We start from the raw sequence: 20,784 nt of genomic DNA on the forward strand, positions 1-20,784 counted from the left end.
AACATTTGGGAGTCGGGGTGGTGGGCACAAAAGTAGGGGGTGGCTCGGAAGTTGATGGCTCGAGAGTCGGGGTCTCGGGAGAGGGAGAATGGGGCATGGGGTTGGGGCAGAGGGAATAATGGGGTTGGGGAGAATGGAGGGTTGGAGAGAGAATGGGGGTCAGGGAGAAGGAGAAGAGAATGGGGGTCAAGATAATTGGAGCGTGAGTCGGGCGAAGAGAAGGCAACTGGAGTGTGGGTGAGTGGGTGTGGGGGCCAGCATTTTCTGCAGATCCCACAGCAGCAACTGTAGCAATGCAGTGAGTGGGAGCAGCACAGAGAGAAGAGCAGCCAGTGAAGGGGTGAGTGAAATCTGGGGATTTTACTGTGGGTAAACAGCAAGAGATTGTTTCAGCTGGTGGGCGAATGGGGAACAAGGGGACGAAGACCGTGGATTCTCACTAGAAGAACCAAAGGAGAAGGAAGGTTCTTGAACTGAGTGCTATTAGACCATGGGATGCTTCACCACAAGTGGCTATTGAAGTAGAGACTAGAACACCATTTGAAAGGGAATGGGATAAATATTTGAAAAGGAGCAATGTAAAAGGATCGGGGTGGGATTGGGGTTACAGATTGCTGTAATTTCTATCATTCTATGAAAACTCCTTTATTTAGTCCAAGCCCAAGAAATGGTTTAGAAATGTTACCACTGGGCTGAGTTTAGGACAATGTGCCTTGTGAGAGATTCCTCAAACACCGAGCCCGCTGCCCTTTATGTAATCCCTCGGTTTGGTTCAGGTCGGTCTGTACTGGCCGGTTTTGAAGTGTGAAGTCCAAATACAGATCGGCTCTGACTGATGCTCCCAGTTCAGAGTTGTCACCTTCACACAGAACCTGAGTCCAAGGAGACAGGAAGAGAGATGGAGCCTATTAAAAGTGGCATCAGCTGGGGAGCCTCACTGCACCTTATGCAGTGCAGTGGGATTCTGGCTGTAGTTTCAAGGTGAATCTCAACAGGTTATAGGATTACTACTTAAGTTACAGATAGGCTTTTGGGGCATTACACCAGTTACTACCAGTTACATACAGACTATCAGTGAGTTATTGTACTATTGTTGGTTATGAGAGGAATCTGAGTGTTACCAGTGTTACTATTAGTTATTGCTGCAATTTCAGTGAGTTACTATTAGTTACTGGTGGAATCAAAGTTCCTTCCACCTCTGGTTTCCCCTAAGCGAATCGCTCCCCCACCTTTATTTCCACTCTTCCTTGCCCTCACTTTCCTCTCTTTGCCTGCTCATGAGTGGCCTCCTGGTTCTCAGAACATCTTGCACAACAGCTGCTGGCGCAAAACTATGAGCAAAGATACTCAACTTAGGGGACCCAGCCTTTAATGATTTCAACAGCGTATCAAGTGGATGTCCTGTTGAAACCATTAAATCTACCTTTATGGTAGTAGATATTCCATTGATAAACTTTAGACTTATAGGACTAGATTTTTTGGTCGTCACCCGACCGATTTTTCTGTTGATCTGAGGTGCAAAATTGCTCAGAGATGTACTCCACTACATCCCCACCTTCCCTCCCATTTCTTGCTGCAAAAGCCTGGTGACATAGGCCTGTTTATTTATTTAAAGATGCAAATGAGAGAAATACATAACTCTATTTACACTTTTTGACTGTGGGACTTAAGGAAGATCCGTTAGCCCAAAGCATCCACCATTATGAGGTTGGAAGATTGGTTTAAGGCCAGGGACACATCTCCACTGCAGCAGGAATCCAGCTCCACCAGAGATATGCCCCACATCCATGAATACAGAGAATTTAGGCTCTAAAGATTGACCGTGTTGTGTAATTATGCATGTATCAGATAATAGTCAGCAGAGGGAGCATATCCTGGAGATAATGCTGTCATTCCTTTGACAAACTTCTGGCTGAGAACTGCCCTACTGATGGAATTGTATATAGTAAAAGAAGATACTGTACGTATTCAAATTCTGTACTAATTTTATTGCATTGCACCTGGAATCATCTATTCTCTAATGGTGGTTAGAATGTGGAGACCAAAGCTTCACAGAATCAATTCTAAAATAACTACCTTCTGGAATAAGATTCAAGAGATTTACCTGATGGCCAGAGACCAGATAGCTCAAGTCCTCATCTAGTGTCTTCTTGGACTCTTACTGGTGGAGTTTTTAAATGGTGACTCCTGAAAATTGAGAAAAATCATGTTAATGACTGTAAAAGGCAGAACAAAACAGAGATCCAGAGACTCACATTTAGTACTTGGTTTAAAACATTAAGTGAGAACCAGAATAAAACGTTACAGGTGAGACAAATCCTATTTTATAAGATATAGTCCCTTCAGGTATAACCAATACAAGGAGTTATTGGAGGGATAGTTCATCTTTCTCAGATATGGCCTCCTTGTTGCTATTGAAATATAGATTGTGTCTTTTAAAACATAATGGTGTAGCCATTTGCAAATTTCTGACGACAATACTGTATTTTGATGGGTTTCTGATTCCTTGTTAGGGTTGTTAAATTTATGTATTTTCTCATCAGTTCCTCATCTCGCTGATAGAGACAGTACATGATGGACTACCAAAACCACCGAGCCAGTCATACGGATCACATCACAACAGCTCTGGGATGATTTCCTCTCTGATCTTCCCCTTTCCCTCCCTCCCCATGGGAAGACCATGGACCCTGCGGCACTGCCCACTCGATCACAAACTGAACAGTATGGAGGACGAAACTTCCATGTTCTTATTCAAACCATTGCATTGTTCTAATCTTTGCATCTATTTGATTATCGGTTACTAAATTGTGTTGAAGGAATTCTCAGTGAAAATCTACTGAAAAAAAAAGACAACTCTGTGGCTTACTCAATCTGTTTCTATACTTACTGGAATTCTGGGCTGGGCCTAAAAGGGCCTCAGGGGAGGGAGATATTGGCCCAGAATTTTCTGCAAAAATAATGGCGAATTTAAAACGCACACTGTTATTAATGCGTAGAATAAACAGTGATTTGCGGCGAGGAAGAGATACGTTGAGTTGCAAATCACCACAAATTGCTGGACAATTTGAGCTGCTCTACTGTTAACATCGCAAAAACTGGGGCTCACCATCAACCTCCCCATGAGTGTCAAGAAATTGCTGCATAATCGAAGCAAAAACTAATTAAACTCGCCGCAGAAAGTTAGAGCTGCTATTTCATGGCATAAGGACTCTGTTAATGGTCATGATGTGGAGATGCCGGTGATGGACTGGGGTTGACAATTGTAAACAATTTTACAACACCAAGTTATAGTCCAACAATTTTTATTTGAAATCTACAAGCTTTCGGAGGCTTCCTCCTTCGTCAGGTAAATGTTCAGGAGCTTGTAGATTTCAAATAAAAATTGTTGGACTATAACTTGGTGTTGTAAAATTGTTTACATCTGTTAATGGTGTAATTTATGTTTTCAATGGCCTTCCACTTTGAAACCGGTTAGCAATTAATAATTGTTCTGCATATGCTACATAAAGCACACAACTAGGATGCTACTTAAACTGCTGTAATTATAAAAGGAAATGAATCCTCCGCGGAGAAAAAACAATGCATTAGAGAATACGATTAAATGATAGAACTGAAAGGAAACAAAGAGAGCACAGATTGGAAAGTGCTTTACTGAACCCAAATGTCGCTGATTGAGAATATGTGGGCTTGTAGCTGGCTGTCAAAGCAAGAAATGTTTCTGACCAGCAGAGAGGAAGATCATCAAATTTGATTTGTTGTGAATTGTTATAAAATATATAGCTTTCATGTGTAGGCAGCAGCTGCCTTTACTTCCTGAATTTCATGAATTTAAAAACAGTCTGAACTCTGGGCAGGAGGCTGTCTTATTCACGTTCATGTATTATGTTCCATAGGCAAAAAATCTTAGAACTACACATTTTCCTGCATGTAATTCGGTGATATTTTAATAAACATCGTTTAAATATCAGATGTGCTAGCTGTAACTTCAGAGCTTTGCTAACCATTCAAATCCTTAAATTACTTTGGTTAAGGAGATAGACCTAGATACCTCCGTTTCTCTCTCCACAGATGCTGCCTGAACTGCTGGGTCCAGCGTTTTCTAATTTTATCCCAGATACCTCATTGACCTCACCGTTATCAATTTGTACTTCCAGCAATTTGCGGTGCAAAATTAATTGGAGCTGAAGGTTGAGGAAAAAAATCCAACTCACGGCACTCACTGCGAGACGTCCCACTTCAGCAAATTCTGGCCCATTGTTTTATCAAAGCAGAACTTTGAGTGAAATGACCTTTGATAGAAACATGAAGATCGTCTAGTAGATACTGGCATTGTGTATTAGAGCGTCCAGACTTATCGACATAGCATCCCAAAAATTTCCACGTTATAAAAGGTTAATATAAAAAAAGTTCAACCTGATAGTTACAGTTTCTAAGACAGGTTAGCTGAACTAAAATGATTTATAAAAATGCATTTCTTGGTTGTGATAGGGAAAATCACTTCAGGTGCTCTGAAGTCAAAGCAAAGAAGGAAATGAATGATCAAAAATGTTTCATGCAGAATGTAAAGAGTACTTCAACAGCTTAAGTTTCAAAATAGAGAAAGTACAATGGCTAACAGTATATGCAAGGTTAGTAAAAATGTCTCAATAGATAATGGCCAAAAAAAAGACAACAACCACAGACTTGAAGTCATACTCCGAATTTGAAATCAGCACATTATACAGGGAAAACAGAATTGATACATCAAGGCTACTGCTTGAGGAGAGGTTGTATGCCTTAGTTGATAACAATAGAACAGACTCACTGGAAGGATACCAGTGCTACTTTGTTATATTACCATGTTTCTACTGTAACCTTGGATTTAGATTGGGATGGAGGAGAGGGGCTTAGTGAGGATGGGAGATGATGATGAGAAGAGGGGAGGAGGGAAGAGGGAAGAGGGGGAAAGGATAAGGGGTTGAAAGGAGGACTCATCCTCCTTCATTTTGCCTGCTCAGATTTTTTGCAGCAGGTGGGTGGCGAGACCCAGAAAAATCATCTAAGTGGGGGGTGGGGATCAAATGTCCCCACATATTAACTTACCTGGCAAACTAATTTTAGCCCCCCACAGGGAGTTAGGAATACAGCATTCCATCGTCTGCAAATTTTTCTTTGCTGACATGTGGGGGGAGGGAATACAACTAATACTTTCCAGACTCTGTTAAGCGATATGCCATTGAGCACAGACATCCGACTACTGACATTTTAGTTAACAGAGTCATGCAGGATCTGAACACAACCAGAGATAAGGATGCAGGGGCACCCAAGTCTGTCAAATTTATTGGGAAATGGGGAAGAATATGCACATCACATTGTTTTAGGGTTGTGGGATGCTCCATAGGAATTGAAGATTTTAACATAGAATCAGCCAGAAAGGGAAATATACCAAAGTCCAGAGACTGAATGATGTTGGGTTTTAAAACAAAGCTCATTTCTTCATAACTCTCAAAATTTACCTTATACCTCATGAATGACGTCAAACTCTTTCAGGCCAAAATGTTTTTTAAAAAAAATTCTGGGGTACAGCCAGCCAGTGTTTTGGATATAGCACTACAAGATGTCTTAATCAATTAGCAACATTTCTTTTGTGACCAAATGTGACAATTTAACATGGCAGAGTCCCATCCCAGCAGCACTTACAGGTGTAACTAGTGCTGCATCCAAATACTGACATTTAAAATGGATTTGCCCCACAGAGTCTGATGTAGAAATTTTCAGTGCATTTTGACAAAGAAAACTGTGATGCACTTATTTGTTTTTTTAAATACAAGATGGATAGTAGCAAAACTTACGACAGTTTAGGAAGCAGAGTTGTTTCTCTGCAGTACAAGTTGAGGAAGAGGCAAAACTAAGATGCTACAGCACCACCACTGGTGGGAGGGTGCACATACAGTGTGATATATTTACAAAAGCAGTTTCCATTATCAATGTGGACATAGGTATTTATAATGGGAAAAAGTTCACAAAAAGTGAAAAAAACATAACAAGAAGTAAGGTAGGATGGACAAGAAGTACATGCAGAATAAGTCTTTTAAGAAGAGCAGGACACCGGAGCAGTTTAAAAGACCAGCGGCACCCAGACCAGCAGGGAGAAAAAAACAAACTCAAGGAAAAATCTCAAAAGGTAACGTCATAGTCAGCATTGAGGGGGAGCCCAAGGAAATTAAACTAAGATTTTAATTTACTATACACATTCTATCTTTAACTATAAAATATAAATAGTTAAATAAAATAATTACTAATTAATTTAAAATCAAGCTAAAATCCATCTACTAAATATGATCTAGACCATAAGTGTTTCTATTCTAGGATTAAATTAATTGCTAATAAATAAATACTAGAAATGGCTGTACAAGCTATGTGTCAGGACTGTAACATGTGGGAATTTCTGGACAGTGAGACTGTCCAAGATTGCTACATCTGCAGTAAATGGCTCTGGGCTTCAGACACAATGGCTCAGAGTCTTTAAGCTGGAGTGTGAGTTAGAGACACTTCGACACATAAGTCAGCAGGGTAAAGGGAACCAAGGGGAGGTAGAGAGAGGTCCCGCAGACACTGGTCCTGTCCAACAGGTACAATGTACTTTCTACCTATGAGGATAAGTATGTAGGCTGCAGGAAGGACAGCCAGAATGCTAACCATGGCACGTGGAGCAGGAGGCAGTCCAAGGAGTTGGGGGGGGGGGGGGGGGAGAAAAGAGGAGCAGAATAGAAAGGTTGTAGTCATTGGGGATTCAATAATTAGAGGGATAGATTGTGTCCTCTACAGTTGTGACTGAGAGTCCAGGAGGGTGTGCTGCCTACCTGGTGCAAGGGTAAAGGATATCTCGGAGGAACTGGAGAGGAACTTGGAAAGGGATCTAGTTGTCATAGTCCATATTGGGACCAGTGACATAGGGAAGAAAAGGGAGGACGACCTGCTAAGACAATATTTATTAGGAACTAAATTAAAAAAACAGGACCTCACAGGTGGTAATTTCGGGATTACTACCCGAGCCACATGATAATTGGCATAGGGATAGGCAGATCAGGAAGGTGACTGCATGGCTGAAAGACTGGTGTGGGAAGGAGGTGTTCCATTTCGTGGGACACTGGCACCAGTACTGGGACAGAAAGGAGCTGTGCCGTTGAGACGGGCTTCACCTGAACCAGAGTGGGACCATTGTCCTAGCAGAAAGGATAAATAGGGCTGTCGAAAGGACTTTAAACTAGTGACGGCAGGGAGTGGGGGGAGATATGGTGAAGATAACATAAGTCTGAAGAAAAAAGAAATAGGAAATGAGAGCAAAGGTCAGACCAAGATAAGGTATAAGGGTAACATAAATGGCCAGGGAACAAATACAGTCATAGAACACAAGTACAAAATGACTTAAAAATAATGTGAGAGGAACAATTACTAAAAACAAATTAAATTGCCCCTATAGCAATGTGCAGCATCCAAAACAAAACAGGGGAACTGGAGGCAATAATTCATAGCAAGGAGCCAAATGTGGTAGGGATAACTGAAACATGGCCACATAGGAACAGAACTGACAATTAAATATTGCAAGATATAATGTATTTAGAAAGGATAGGGAAGGAAGGGGGTGGGGTGGCTGTACTAATTAGAGACAACATAATAGCAATAGAAAAAAGGGACATAAGTAACATTAAGATAGAAACAGAATCCATATGGATTGAGACAAAAGAAGGGATCGATCACGTTAATAGGCATATTCAACAGATTACCCAATAGTGGGAGGGGAGGATGAAATATGTAGACAGATGAATTAAATGATTAAAAAGCAACAAATAATAATCATGGGAGATTTCAACTACTCCCAAATAAACTGGCAAGAAGAGGTAGGGAAAGGGGAAAAGGGACTGAAGTTTTTACAGTGCGTACAGGACTCCTTTCTTATCCTGTATATGAGAAGCCCAAAAGAGGAATCACTGCTGGATCTAGTAATGGGAAATGAACCAGAGCAGATAAGTGAAGTAAGCGAAGGGGAACATCTCATAACATGGGAGAAGAGATGGAGGGGGAGGGAAGGGGGAGAGGAGGTGGAGGATGGGAGTGGAGGAGGGAGGAGAGGAAGGGGGAGACGGGGAGAGGAGGAGGAGAGAACGGGAGGCGAGGCGAAGGGAGGAGAGAACGAGAGAGGAGTGAGGAGCAGACCCCATGGCGATCATAACATAGTAATGTTTAAAATAATGGTTGAGAAAGACATAGGTAAGACAAAGACCAAAGTAATAGATTAGAAAAAAGCTAATTTTGCAGGGGGTGAGAATGGAACGAGGGAAGGCAAACGGGAATCAAATTTTGACAGATAGAGATAGAACAGCTGTGCGAAATATTTAGAACGGTGATCAAGAGTGTTCAGGAGAAATATTCTCCTAAAAAGCAAGAACAAACTAGCCAATAATGAAACACCATGGATGAATAAAGAGATAAGGAAAAGGTGGACTCCTACACAGAAAGACAATAAAAGAGGATGACAAAAGGGAATAAGAGGTTAGGAAAAAAGTAAAAAAAATTAGGAAAGCAAAGAGGAACTACGAAATTATATAAGAAATAGTATTCTACAGACACAAATAACAAAAGAAAAATCAGAAAAGGGATAGGGCCAACGAAGGGATGCACAAGATAAACTCACAGGTAATGACAGCAAAATGGCAGAAATATTGAATACTTTGCCTCAGTATTTACCAGGAAGACTAACACGGTGGGCATGGCATCAGAAGAGATCAAAAATTATATAAAGACATTTAAGATAGAAAGGGGAGAGGGGGAAAGATAATTGATAAACTAAAACTCCAGGTCTGGATGGATTGCATTTGCGCATATTAAAAAAAGTTAGGGAAAAGATAGCAGAGGCACTATTACATATATATAATCAATTAGAAAAGGGAATAGCGCCAGAGGGTTGGTGAACAGCTAATGTTATTCCAATATTTTAAAAAAGGAGATAGAACAAGTCCAGGGAACTATAGACCAGTTACCTTAATGTCGGTGGTAAGAATAATAATAGAATCTTTACTCAAAGATCTAACAGAAAAACATTTAGAGAACGAAAATATAAAAAGTAAGCATGGATTTCAGAAGGGAAAGTCATGCTTGATCACCCTTATTGAATTCTTTGAAATAACAAAAAGTATAGACAAGGGTAATGCAGATAATGTAATATACTTGGATTTTCAAAAGGCCTTCGATAAGGTACCGCATTGTAGACTCACAATTAAGGTCAAAGCACGTGGAGTCAGGGGACGAGTAGCAGAATGGATAGCAAGTTGGCTACAAAACAAGAGAAAGTAGGGGTTAAGGGTACCGACTCAGACTGGCAAAAGATGGGAAGTGGTGTTCCACAGGGATCAGTGCTGGGGCCACTGTTGTTCACAATTTACATTAACGATTTGGACTTGGGAATCAAAAGTACAATTTCAAAATTTGAGGACACCACCAAATTGAGGGGGGTGCAGTTAATACAAAGGAAGAATGTGTTAAAATGCAAGAAGACATTAATAAATTTGCAGAATGGGTGTGTAATTGGCAAATGAATTTCAATATAGATGTGTGAGGTATTACATTCTGGAAGGATGAATAAGGAGGTTAGATACTGCTTGGATAATAAGAGTCTAAATGGGGTAGAAGGCCAAAGGGAACAAGGGGTACAGATACACAAATCACTAAAAGTAGCGATGTAGGTTAACAAGGCCACAAAAAGGGCAAATCAAGCACTGGGATTCATTTCTCGAGGGACAGAATTGAAAAGTAGAGAAGTTATGTTAAACTTGTAAAGAACCTTGGTTAGACCACACTTGGAGTACTTTGAACAGTTCTAATCTCCATATTATAGAAAGAATATAGATGCACTGGAAAGAGTGCAAAAAAGATTCACAAGTATATCCTCGCAGTTCTGGTATCATCCTGATCAGGAAAGGCTGAACAGACTGGGGCTCTTCTCTTTAGAAAAGGGATGGCTGAGGGGTGATCTAATAGAGGCCTTTACGATAATGAAAGAGTTTGATAGGGTAGACAGAGAAAATGTTTCCACTTGCGGGGGAGACCAGAAATAGGGACCACAAATTTAAGAGGGCGGGAGTAACTATGACTCTCTTCGAGGCCATAGTAGGTGGTCTCGGAGTTTTGCCTTCTGGTTGCTGTAGCTATGACAGTCTTGTAAGTTCTCGGTCACAGCGAGCCGTGCCTCCACGTGGTCCCGTTGGAAACATAACATCGTTGGCTGAATGGGCTGCTCAAAGAACTTGCTTGAAGGGTGATCTGCGTAGATCGCGATTTCTCTCTTGACCTGTTCAGGCAAGAGCCCAGGTGGATGCCTGGTGTGGAGCCAAAAGTTGGGGGGAACGACTTGCCCTCAACAGGTGTGTGTTTTAGTAAGTCCAGTCACAGCAGGATGGTAGCTGTAGTTGTGCAGCTCTGCTGTTAAATTGCAACCAAACTAGCACTCATTTGGTGAAGTCTTCGTGTTACTGTAACTATGACTGTCTTGTGTGTTCTCGGTCACAGTGAGTCGTGTTCCCGCCAGCCTCCATACGATACGTGGCTGTTTCAACTGCTCAAAGAATGCACAAAGGATGATCTGACAGATCACACTCCCTCAGGAGGGGAACCTTCTAAAACAAAAATATGTAAGTTCACTCACAGCCAGATGGGATTGGTACCGGGCAAAAAACCTCCCCGCCGAATGGTGGCAGCTAACCAAGGCGCAAAATACAAAAGCTGCACCGCTTGACTGACTCCTGCAGTACTAGCATCATGAGCCTCCATCAAGTAGATCTGGAAGGAAGAAGGCAACAAGTCAAGATCCACAAGTGCCCAGCTGTAAACCAAATCGTGGAAGACTGGACTAGAACAGACTGTCAGTCAATTCCGAAGACGAGGGACCACGAAAGTAGTTCTCAGCCGGTGATGTCCAAGAGAGCGCCACAGAACCTCAAGGAAAGCATTCTGAAAGGAGAGCCGATACACCGTTTGATCCCCAGTTCAGTGGGTATGGAAACCTGAATAGAAGCAACCCCACAGGGGGTCCCCGAAACAAGAGCTGCCAGTATAGACTTTGAAATGACAAAGTTGATGGGTCAACTAAAGAGCCGCTAACTCGACTCTCTGTAAATATGTTACATGTTAAATCCGTTGTTATGTGTGATAGTTAGTAATAAAGCGCAACCATCAGATGATGATCATAGGTAATCGGCAAGCAAGGCCGCTAACCAAATGACACTAGCTCAGTCGCGTCTCTCTGTTATGGTGGATTCCATGCCAAGTGAACCTGGCGATAACGTCTGTTTTCCCAATCACAGAGCAACCCCTCCTCTTTACCTTAAGTACCTGCGATTCACTAATGGCCAGCCCAACTTGGTCTGTGGTGAAGCTGGATATTGCAACGTGGACAAGCCATGTAAAGACTCAAAACAGGCACTCATTCAATGGGAAGTTGTCCCACAAGTGTATCAAAAAGAGTCACTAATAAATCCAAAGAGAATTCAGGAGAAACTTCTTTATCCAAAGCGTAGTAAGAACACCACCACAAGGAGTAGTTGAGGCAAAAAGCATAGATGCATTTAAGGGGCAGCTAGATAAGCATGAGGGAGAAAGGAATAGAAGGGTACGCTGGTAGGGTTAGATTACGTAGGGAGGGAGGCGGCTAGTGTGGAGCATAAACACAGGCATAGTCCAGTTCAGCCGAATGAACTGTTTCTGTGCTGTAGTTTCGATGTAAATTATAATGAATATTGGTCAAAGGAGGAGAGGGGTAGGGAAGATTCATCTGAAACTTCAACCAATATAGACTACACTGGAATTGTGAACTTTTTACAATTAATGCTTTCAAATTATGATTTTACAGGTCCACGGCTGAGATTTTCTGCTTCTATGTTCCCCAGCTTGTGATTTTCCGCTCATTCATTTTAACAGACCGAATGTCACGAGCTTTTGCCAATCCCAAACCTGTATCCTTTGGCTCATGTATTCTCAAGTACCAACATTGAATTTCAGTTGATCCTGAAGCAAACCAAAAATGAAGATATTCATGCAGAAAATTTTATATTTAAAAGAAAATGTTTTCCTCCAAAATTAAAATGTACAGCAAAGCATTATTGCTAAAATGAAATTAGCAGGTAAAAATTACAACATGGATATGGAAGAGAATAAGGAACAAATTACAAATTTTTACATAGCAAAATGAGGTTTCGCACAATCATATTGTCACAGTAAAATACAATTACATACAAATAGGGGGAAACTGCTAAATGGTAGTTTATAACAAATTAACTTCAATTAAGACACATGAGATAATGAATTTTATGCCCTAATTTTGGCTAACAAATTAACTTAGATTAAGGCACATCTTAATACTGGCATACAAACATTAGTTAGTTTCACAACTTGCTCTGTTTTTCGAGATGTTTCCGTAGAAATGTCTGGATCTTTGGCCAAAGGTCGACCTGGGCTAATGAATGTGGCTTCAATTGCCCTCCCCATATCACATGAAGTCCCACCAACCGATGGAAAGAGGCATAGCAGAATGGAAAAAATGCGGGCTCCAGCAGATGTCCAGCCTCAGGGTAACTGATAACTTCATAGTTCTCTCTGCCGTTTTCTTTCAGTTTTTCAACAGCTTGCTGAACATAGAGTGGAGTATTCCAATTCTTGTCATCTTCTCCAACCACAAACAAAAAATGCCCTTCAGCCTTTTCTATTGGAATAATGCAATCTTTGTTAGCTTCATCCATTGGGTTATTTGTCACCTCAGAGATATCAATCAGCTTTGATTCTAGAATTTTGACTCGGTCTATAGAAACACCCAAGCCAGGAAGAGTTATGTTTTTGTAATGCAAATTACCTAAAGTATTTGCATTGCATCCACCAATACTAATGGCTGCTATCACATGTGGTAAAAATGTGATCATCGATAGAACGAGATCTGCTCCCTTTGATATTCCTATTGCTCCAACTCCAGGACCTTTAACCTTAAACACAAAAAAAATTAATGTACACACATGTAAGAACTCAACTGTACTGTACATACTTCTACTAAATTAAGCAAGAACAATTTTTTGGTGGCCATTTAATATTTTCTTTCCTTTCTTCTCTCCATAACTCCCAACAGCATTCAGTGGATAAGAATATTGGAAGGCAACTTGTACTCAGGTCTCTGCCAATACTACTTTTGATGCAGTTGCTAGTTGACAAAGAGCAGCCTAAGGCTTTTGTCCCTTGAATTTTCGGTAGGGAAGCTCCTGACTTTCATTTGGTACCTCTGTGACAGTATGGAGATCAAGAGTTCAGTGTGTTGGAAATCAGACAGCATTTTCCCACTCTATGGATGTTTATTCCAAAGCATTTTACCACCATACCATAAAGTCACAGTACCAACATGACTGCTGCTTTTTTTTTAATAGCCTCTGCTCCCTTGGAATATGGAGAGTAATGGGTGCAAATATACCATATACAGCAAGTTGTCACATGAATATCAAAATATAAGAAAGTAAATTTAATCCACTGACCCCACTCCTTTCAAAAAGCTATGTACAAATTGCACCATCAAGAAACCTTCCAATAATTTGCAGTGCATTCAAACTCCATACATTTAGTGTTGGTGTTAATTGGCTTTGCATCAACACTAAAGTTAGAGTAAATTGGGGTGAAGGATATACCATCAAGTATAAACATTATTTGCATTCCCTTGAGTTCAGAAGGTTGAAGGATGATCCAATCGAGGTCTTTAAAATGATTTTTTTTTTTTTATTCGTTCACGGGATGTGGGTGTCGCTGGCAAGGCCGGCATTTATTGCCCATCCCTAATTGCCCTCGAGAAGGTGGTGGTGAGCCGCCTTCTTGAACCGCTGCAGTCTGTGTGGTGACGGTTCTCCCACAGTGCTGTTAGGAAGGGAGTTCCAGGATTTTGACCCAGCGACAATGAAGGAACGGCGATATATTTCCAAGTCGGGATGGTGTGTGACTTGGAGGGGAACGTGCAGGTGGTGTTGTTCCCATGCGCCTGCTGCCCTTGTCCTTCTAGGTGGTAGAGGTCGCGGGTTTGGGAGGTGCTGTCGAAGAAGCCTTGGCGAGTTGCTGCAGTGCATCCTGTGGATGGTGCACACTGCAGCCACAGTGCGCCGGTGGTGAAGGGAGTGAATGTTTAGGGTGGTGGATGGGGTGCCAATCAAGCGGGCTGCTTTATCTTGGATGGTGTCGAGCTTCTTGAGTGTTGTTGGAGCTGCACTCATCCAGGCAAGTGGAGAGTATTCCATCACACTCCTGACTTGTGCCTTGTAGATGGTGGAAAGGCTTTGGGGAGTCAGGAGGTGAGTCACTCGCCGCAGAATACCCAGCCTCTGACCTGCTCTCGTAGCCACAGTATTTATATGGCTGGTCCAGTTCAGTTTCTGGTCAATGGTGACCCCCAGGATGTTGATGGTGGGAGATTCGGCGATGGTAATGCCGTTGAATGTCAAGGGGAGGTGGTTAGACTCTCTCTTGTTGGAGATGGTCATTGCCTGGCACTTATCTGGCGCGAATGTTACTTGCCACTTATGAGCCCAAGCCTGGATGTTGTCCAGGTCTTGCTGCATGCAGGCTCGGACTGCTTCATTATCTGAGGAGTTGCGAATGGAACTGAAAACTGTGCAATCATCAGCGAACATCCCCATTTCTGACCGTATGATTGTGGGAAGGTCATTGATGAAGCAGCTGAAGATGGTTGGGCCCAGGACAATGCCCTGAGGAACTCCTGTAGCAATACCCTGGGTCTGAGATGATTGGCCTCCAACAACCACTACCATCTTCCTTTGTGCTAGGTATGACCCCAAGCCACTGGAGAGTTTTCCCCCTGATTCCCATTGACTTCAATTTTACTAGGGCTCCTTGGTGCCACACTCGGTCAATTGCTGCCTTGATGTCAAGGGCAGTCACTCTCACCTCACCTCTGGAATTCAGCTCTTTTGTCCATGTTTGGACCAAGGCTGTAATGAGGCCTGGAGCCGAGTGGTCCTGCCGGAAGCCAAACTGAGCATCGGTGAGCAGGTTATTGGTGAGTAAGTGCCGCTTGATAGCACTGTCGACGACACCTTCCATCACTTTGCTGATGATTGAGAGCAGACTGATGGGGCGGTAATTGGCTGGACTGGATTTGTCTTGCTTTTTGTGGACAGGACATACCTGGGCCATTTTCCACATTGTCGGGTAGGTGCCAGTGTTGTAGCTGTACTGGAACAGTTTGGCTAGAGGCACGGCTGGTTCTGGAGCACAAGTCTCCAGCATTACAGCCGGGATGTTGCCGGGGCCCATAGCCTTTGTTGTATCCAATGCACTCAGCCATTTCTTAATATCACATGGAGTGAATTGAATTGGCTGAAGACTGGCTTCTGTGATGGTGAGGATATCGGGAGGAGGCCGAGATGGATCATCCACTCGGCACTTCTGGTTGAAGATGGTTGCAAACGCTTCAGCCTTGTCTTTTGCACTGACGTGCTGGACTCTGCCATCATTGAGGATGGGGATGTTCTCAGAGCTTCCTCCTCCCGTTAATTGTTTAATTGTCCATCACCATTCACAACTGGACGTGGCAGGACTGCAGTTGGCTGTGGAATCGCTTACCTCTGTCTATAGCATGTTGCTTCCGCTGTTTAGCATGCACGTAGTCCTTTGTTGTAGCTTCACTAGGTTGGCACCTCATTTTTAGGTCTGCCCGGTGCTGCTCCTGGCATGTTCTTTTACACTCCTCATTGAACCAGGGTTGATCCCCTGGCTTGTTGGTAATGGTAGAGTGAGGAATATGCTGGGGCATGAGGTTACAGATTGTGCTGGAATACAATTCTGCTGCTGCTGATGGCTCTCAGTGCCTCATGGATGCCCAGTTTTGAGCTGCTAGATTTGTTCTGAATCTACCCCTTCAGCATGTGGTAGTGCCTCACTGTAAAGACAAGACTTCGTCTCCACAAGGACTGTGCGGTGGTCACTCCTACCAATACTGTCATGGACAGATGCATCTGCGACAGGTAGATTGGTGAAGACGAGGTCAAGTAGGTTTCTCCCTCATGTTGGTTCGCTCACCACCTGCCGCAGGCCCAGCCTGGCATCGATTTCCTTCAGGACTCGGCCAGCTTGGTCAGTAGTGGTGCTACTGAACCACTCTTGGTGATGGACATTGAAGTCCCCCACCCAGAGTACATTCTGTGCCCTTGCTCTCCTCAGTGCTTCCTCCATGTGGTGCTGAACATGGAGGAGGATTGATTCATCAGCTGAGTGAGGGTGGTAGGTGGTAATCAGTAGAAAGTTTCCTTACCCATGTTTGACATGATGCCATGAAATTTCATGGGGTCCAGTGTCAATGTTGAGGACTCCCAGGGCCACTCCCTCCTGACTGTATATCACTGTACCGCCACCTCTGGTGCGTCTGTCCTGCTGGTGGGACAGGACATACCCAGGGATAGTGATGGAAGAGTCTGGGACGTTGGCTGAAAGGTATGATTCTGTGAGTGTGGCTATGTCAGGCTGTTGCTTGACTAGTCTGTGGGACAGCTCTCCCAATTTTGGCACAAATCCCCAGATGTTACTGAGGAGGACTTTGCAGGGTCGACTGGGCTTGGTTTGCCTTTGTCGTGTCCAGTGCCTCGTGGTCCGATGCCGGGTGGTCTGACCGTTTTATTCTTATTATGACTTTTTGTAGCGAGATTACAGCTTTGCCTGCCAATCTCTGATTCCAATTTACCTGGGCCAGATCTGTTCTCAACCCACTGAAATTGGCTCTCCTCCAATTAAGTATTTTTACTCTAGATTGCTCCTTGTCTTTTTTTATATCTAATCCAAACCTTATGATACTATGATCACTGTTCCCTAAGTGTTCCCCCACTTCATTCCCCAGAACGAGATCCAGCAATGCCTCGTTCCTCATTGGGCCGGAAACATACTGATGAAGAAAATTCTCCTGAGCACGCTTCAGAAATTCTTCCCCTCTTTGCCCTTTGCACTATTACTATCCCACTCTATATTAGGATAGTTGAAGTCTCCCATTATCACTACTCTATACTTTTTGCACCTGTCTGTAATTTCCCTGCAAATTTGCTCCTCTACATCTCTACCACTAGTTGGTGGCCTATAGAATACACCCTGTGGTGTAATGGCACCTCTATTGTTTGTTAATCAAATGGATTCTGTCTTTGACCCATCAAGGACATCCTCTCTCTCCAGCATTGCAATATTCTCCTTAATCAATATCGCCCCCCTCCTTTTTTTCCTTTTGCTATCTTACCTGAACACCTTGTATCCAGGAATATTTAGTACCCAGTCCTGCGCTTGTGATCGGTGTACACGCAGAACTGCCTACCCTCTAGTGAGCAACAGAAGTTGCGCATTGCCAAGTAGACGGCCAACAGCTCGTGACCAGAGGTGCTATACATCGTCTCTGCTGGTTGCAGCCTCTTGGAGAAAAAGGAAATGGGCTCCCACCTTCTGGCCCAGGTAAATTGGAATCAGAGATTGGCAGGCAAAGCTGTAATCTCGCTACAAAAAGTAACATCTGGGGATTTGTGCCAAAATTGGGAGAGCTGATCTTGACCTCACCAATTTACCTGTCGCAAATGCATCTGTCAATGACAGTATTGATAGGAGTGACCACCGCACAGTCCTCGTGGAGACGAAGTCCTGTCTGCCCACTGAGGACACCATCCAACGTGGTGGGGGACACATCACCGTGCTAAATGGGATAGATTCAGAACAGATCTAGCAGCTCAAAACTGGGCATCAATGAGGCGCTGTGGACCATCAGCAACAGCAGATTTGTATTCCAGCTCAATCTGTAACCTCATGGCCCAGCATATTCCTCACTCTACCATTATCAACAAGCCAGGGGATCAACCCTGGTTCAATAAGGAGTGTAGAAGAGCGTGCCAGGAGCAGCACCAGGCGTACCTAAAAACGAGGTGCCAAACTGGTGAAGCTGCAACTCAGGACTACATGCATGCTAAACAGCAGAAGCAACATGTTATAGACAGAGCTAAGCAACTCCACAAGCAACGGATCAGATCAAAGCTCTGCAGTCCTGCCACATCCAGTCGTGAGTGGTGGTGGACAATTAAACAATGAACTGGAGGAGGAGGCTTTGAGAATATCCCCATCCTCAATGATGGCAGAGTCCAGCACGTGAGTGCAAAGATAAGGCTGAAGCGTTTGCAACCATCTTCAGCCAGAAGTGCCGAGTGGATGATCCATCTCGGCCTCCTCCCGATATCCCCACCATCACAGAAGCCAGTCTTCAGCCAATTCCATTCGTTCCACGTGATTTCAAGAAATGGCTGAGTGCACTGGACACAGCAAAGGCTATGGGCCCCAACAACATCCCGGCTGCAGTACTGAAGACTTGTGCTCCAGAACTAGCCGTGCCTCTAGCCAAACTGTTCTAGTGCAGCTACAACACTGGCATCTGCCCGACAATGTGGAAAATTGCCCAGGTATGTCCTGTCCACAAAAAGCAGGACAAATACAATCCGGCCAATTACCGCCCCATCAGTCTACTCTCAATCATCAGCAAAGTGATGGAAGGTGTCGTCGACAGTGCTATCAAGCGGCACTTACTCACCAATAACCTGCTCACCGATGCTCAGTTTGGCTTCCGGCAGGACCACTCGGTTCCAGACCTCATTACAGCGTTGGTCCAAATATGGACAAAAGAGCTGAATTCCAGAGGTGAGGTGAGAGTGACTGCCCTTGACATCAAGGCAGCATTTGACCGAGTGTGGCACCAAGGAGCCCTAGTAAAATTGAAGTCAATGGGAATCAGGGGGAAAACTCTCCAGTGGCTGGAGTCATACCTCGCACAAAGGAAGATGGTAGTGGTTGTTGGAGGCCAATCATCTCAGACCCAGGGTATTGCTGCAGGAGTTCCTCAGGGCATTGTCCTGGGCCCAACCATCTTCAGCTGCTTCATCAATGACCTTCCCACAATCATACGGTCAGAAATGGGGATGTTCGCTGATGATTGCACAGTTTTCAGTTCCATTCGCAACTCCTCAGATAATGAAGCAGTCCATGCCCACATGCACAACATCCAGTCTTGGGCTGATAAGTGGCAAGTAACATTTGCGCCAGGCAATGACCATCTCCAACAAGAGAGAGTCTAACCACCTCCCCTTGACATTCAATGGCATTACCATCGCCGAATCCCCCACCATAAACATCCAGAAACTTACCTGGACCAGCCACATAAATACATTGGCTATAATTGCAGGTTAGAGGCTGGGTATTCTGCAGCGAGTGACTCGCCTCCTGACTCCCCAAAGCCTTTCCACCATCTACAAGGCACAAGTCAGGAGTGTGATGGAATACTCTCTACTTGCCTGGATGAGTGCAGCTCCAACAACACTCAAGCTCGACACCATCCAGGACAAAGCAGCCCACTTGATTGGCACCCCATCTACCACCCTAAACATTCACTCCCTTCACCACTGGCGCACCATGGCTGCAGTGTGTAGCATCCACAGGATGCACTGCAGCAACTCACCAAGGCTTCTTCCACACCACCTCCCAAACCCGTGACCTCTACTGCCTAGAAGGACAAGGGCAGCAGGCACATGGGAACAACACCACTTGCACGTTCCCCTCCAAGTCACACACCATCCCGACTTGGAAATATATCGCCGTTCGTTCATCGTCGCTGGGTCAATATCCTGGAACTCCCTACCTAACAGCACTGTAGGAGAAACTTCACCACACGGACTGCAGCGGTTCAAGAAGGCATCTCATTACCACTTTCTGATGGGCGATAAATGCTGGCCTTGCCAGCGACGCCCACATCCCATGAACAATTTTTTTAAAACCTCCTTTCTATTTAAAGCATGTAAATTTGGAGGTACAGTGTTCAGATCTGTTTGTTCACCTGGCTACATTCCATTCTTTGCTAATATTCAGACTGAAAGGATGTTAGGTACAATTCAATTTCTCAGTACTCAAATGCAGGAGGGCCTTAGGTCGTGGCCATTCCCCATTTAACCTTTGCAGCCAAGCTTCAGTGCATCGCTTAGCACACAGGCCTTGAAGTCTGAGCTTCTCCAAAATGGCTTTAATAAGTACATGGTATTAATAGGATGAAACAATATAAAATGGAATAATTGTCCCTAACAATCTGCACACAGCCAGCAGGACATTTGCTATTAGTGTTTTTGCATGGAGTCCAGGCTAACATCTGTAGAATAAAGATGTATGACATGTTTATCAAAAGTCCAATTTAAATGTTTCACAAGTTGTGAACATTCTTAGCAATTTTAGATGGAACAGTTCAGATCCTCCTCCCCTAAAACAGACCCTCTCTTGTTCAGGCGAGATAAATGAATCAATTGAAGTAGTAGTGAGTGTGCCAAGGAAAATAAACCGTTCTGTTGCACAACTTACCTGTTAAGCCTTTGTTGTTGCATCATTGGGAGAGGCTTGGTAATTGTGAGAGGGGCAGGTTCCTGACCGGTGTATCTCTAGCTAAGGGTAAGCCCATGTAACTAATGATTCTGGTATTCGCTGTTCATGTACTGAGAACTTCATTCGCAACTTTGGTAGCCTATTTGATCCCGAGCTGAACTTTCGATCCCATATCCTCTCCGTCACAGACTGCCTACTTCTACCTTTGTCACATCGCCCACCTCCACCCCTGCCTCAGCACATCTGCTGCTTAAACCCTCACCCATGCCTTTGTCGCCTCCAGACTTAACTATTCCAATGTCCTCTTGGCTAGCCTCTCATCCTCCATCGTCCATACAC

General features: G+C 43.8%; 1 protein-coding gene across 2 annotated transcripts in view; it reads right to left on the reverse strand.

Annotated features, from left to right (window-relative positions):
- Positions 1 to 12,064: 12,064 nt before the first annotated feature.
- LOC137326327 (acyl-coenzyme A thioesterase 1-like) overlaps positions 12,065 to 20,784 on the reverse strand; it is a 40,934-nt gene continuing 32,214 nt past the window's right edge. The window contains exons 3-4 of one of the 2 annotated variants that reach the window (XM_067991311.1): positions 12,881 to 13,007; positions 12,065 to 12,733 (exon numbers count right to left, since the gene is read on the reverse strand). In XM_067991311.1, the coding sequence (XP_067847412.1) occupies positions 12,417 to 12,733; positions 12,881 to 13,007 (444 nt within the window). In that variant the 3' untranslated portion in view covers positions 12,065 to 12,416. Of the gene's footprint in view, positions 13,008 to 20,784 lie in introns of both variants that reach the window. The other variant, XM_067991310.1, reaches the window with a different exon arrangement.

This window comes from Heptranchias perlo, chromosome 10 (genome assembly GCF_035084215.1).
Source record: "Heptranchias perlo isolate sHepPer1 chromosome 10, sHepPer1.hap1, whole genome shotgun sequence".
Taxonomy (NCBI): Eukaryota; Metazoa; Chordata; class Chondrichthyes; order Hexanchiformes; family Hexanchidae; genus Heptranchias; species Heptranchias perlo.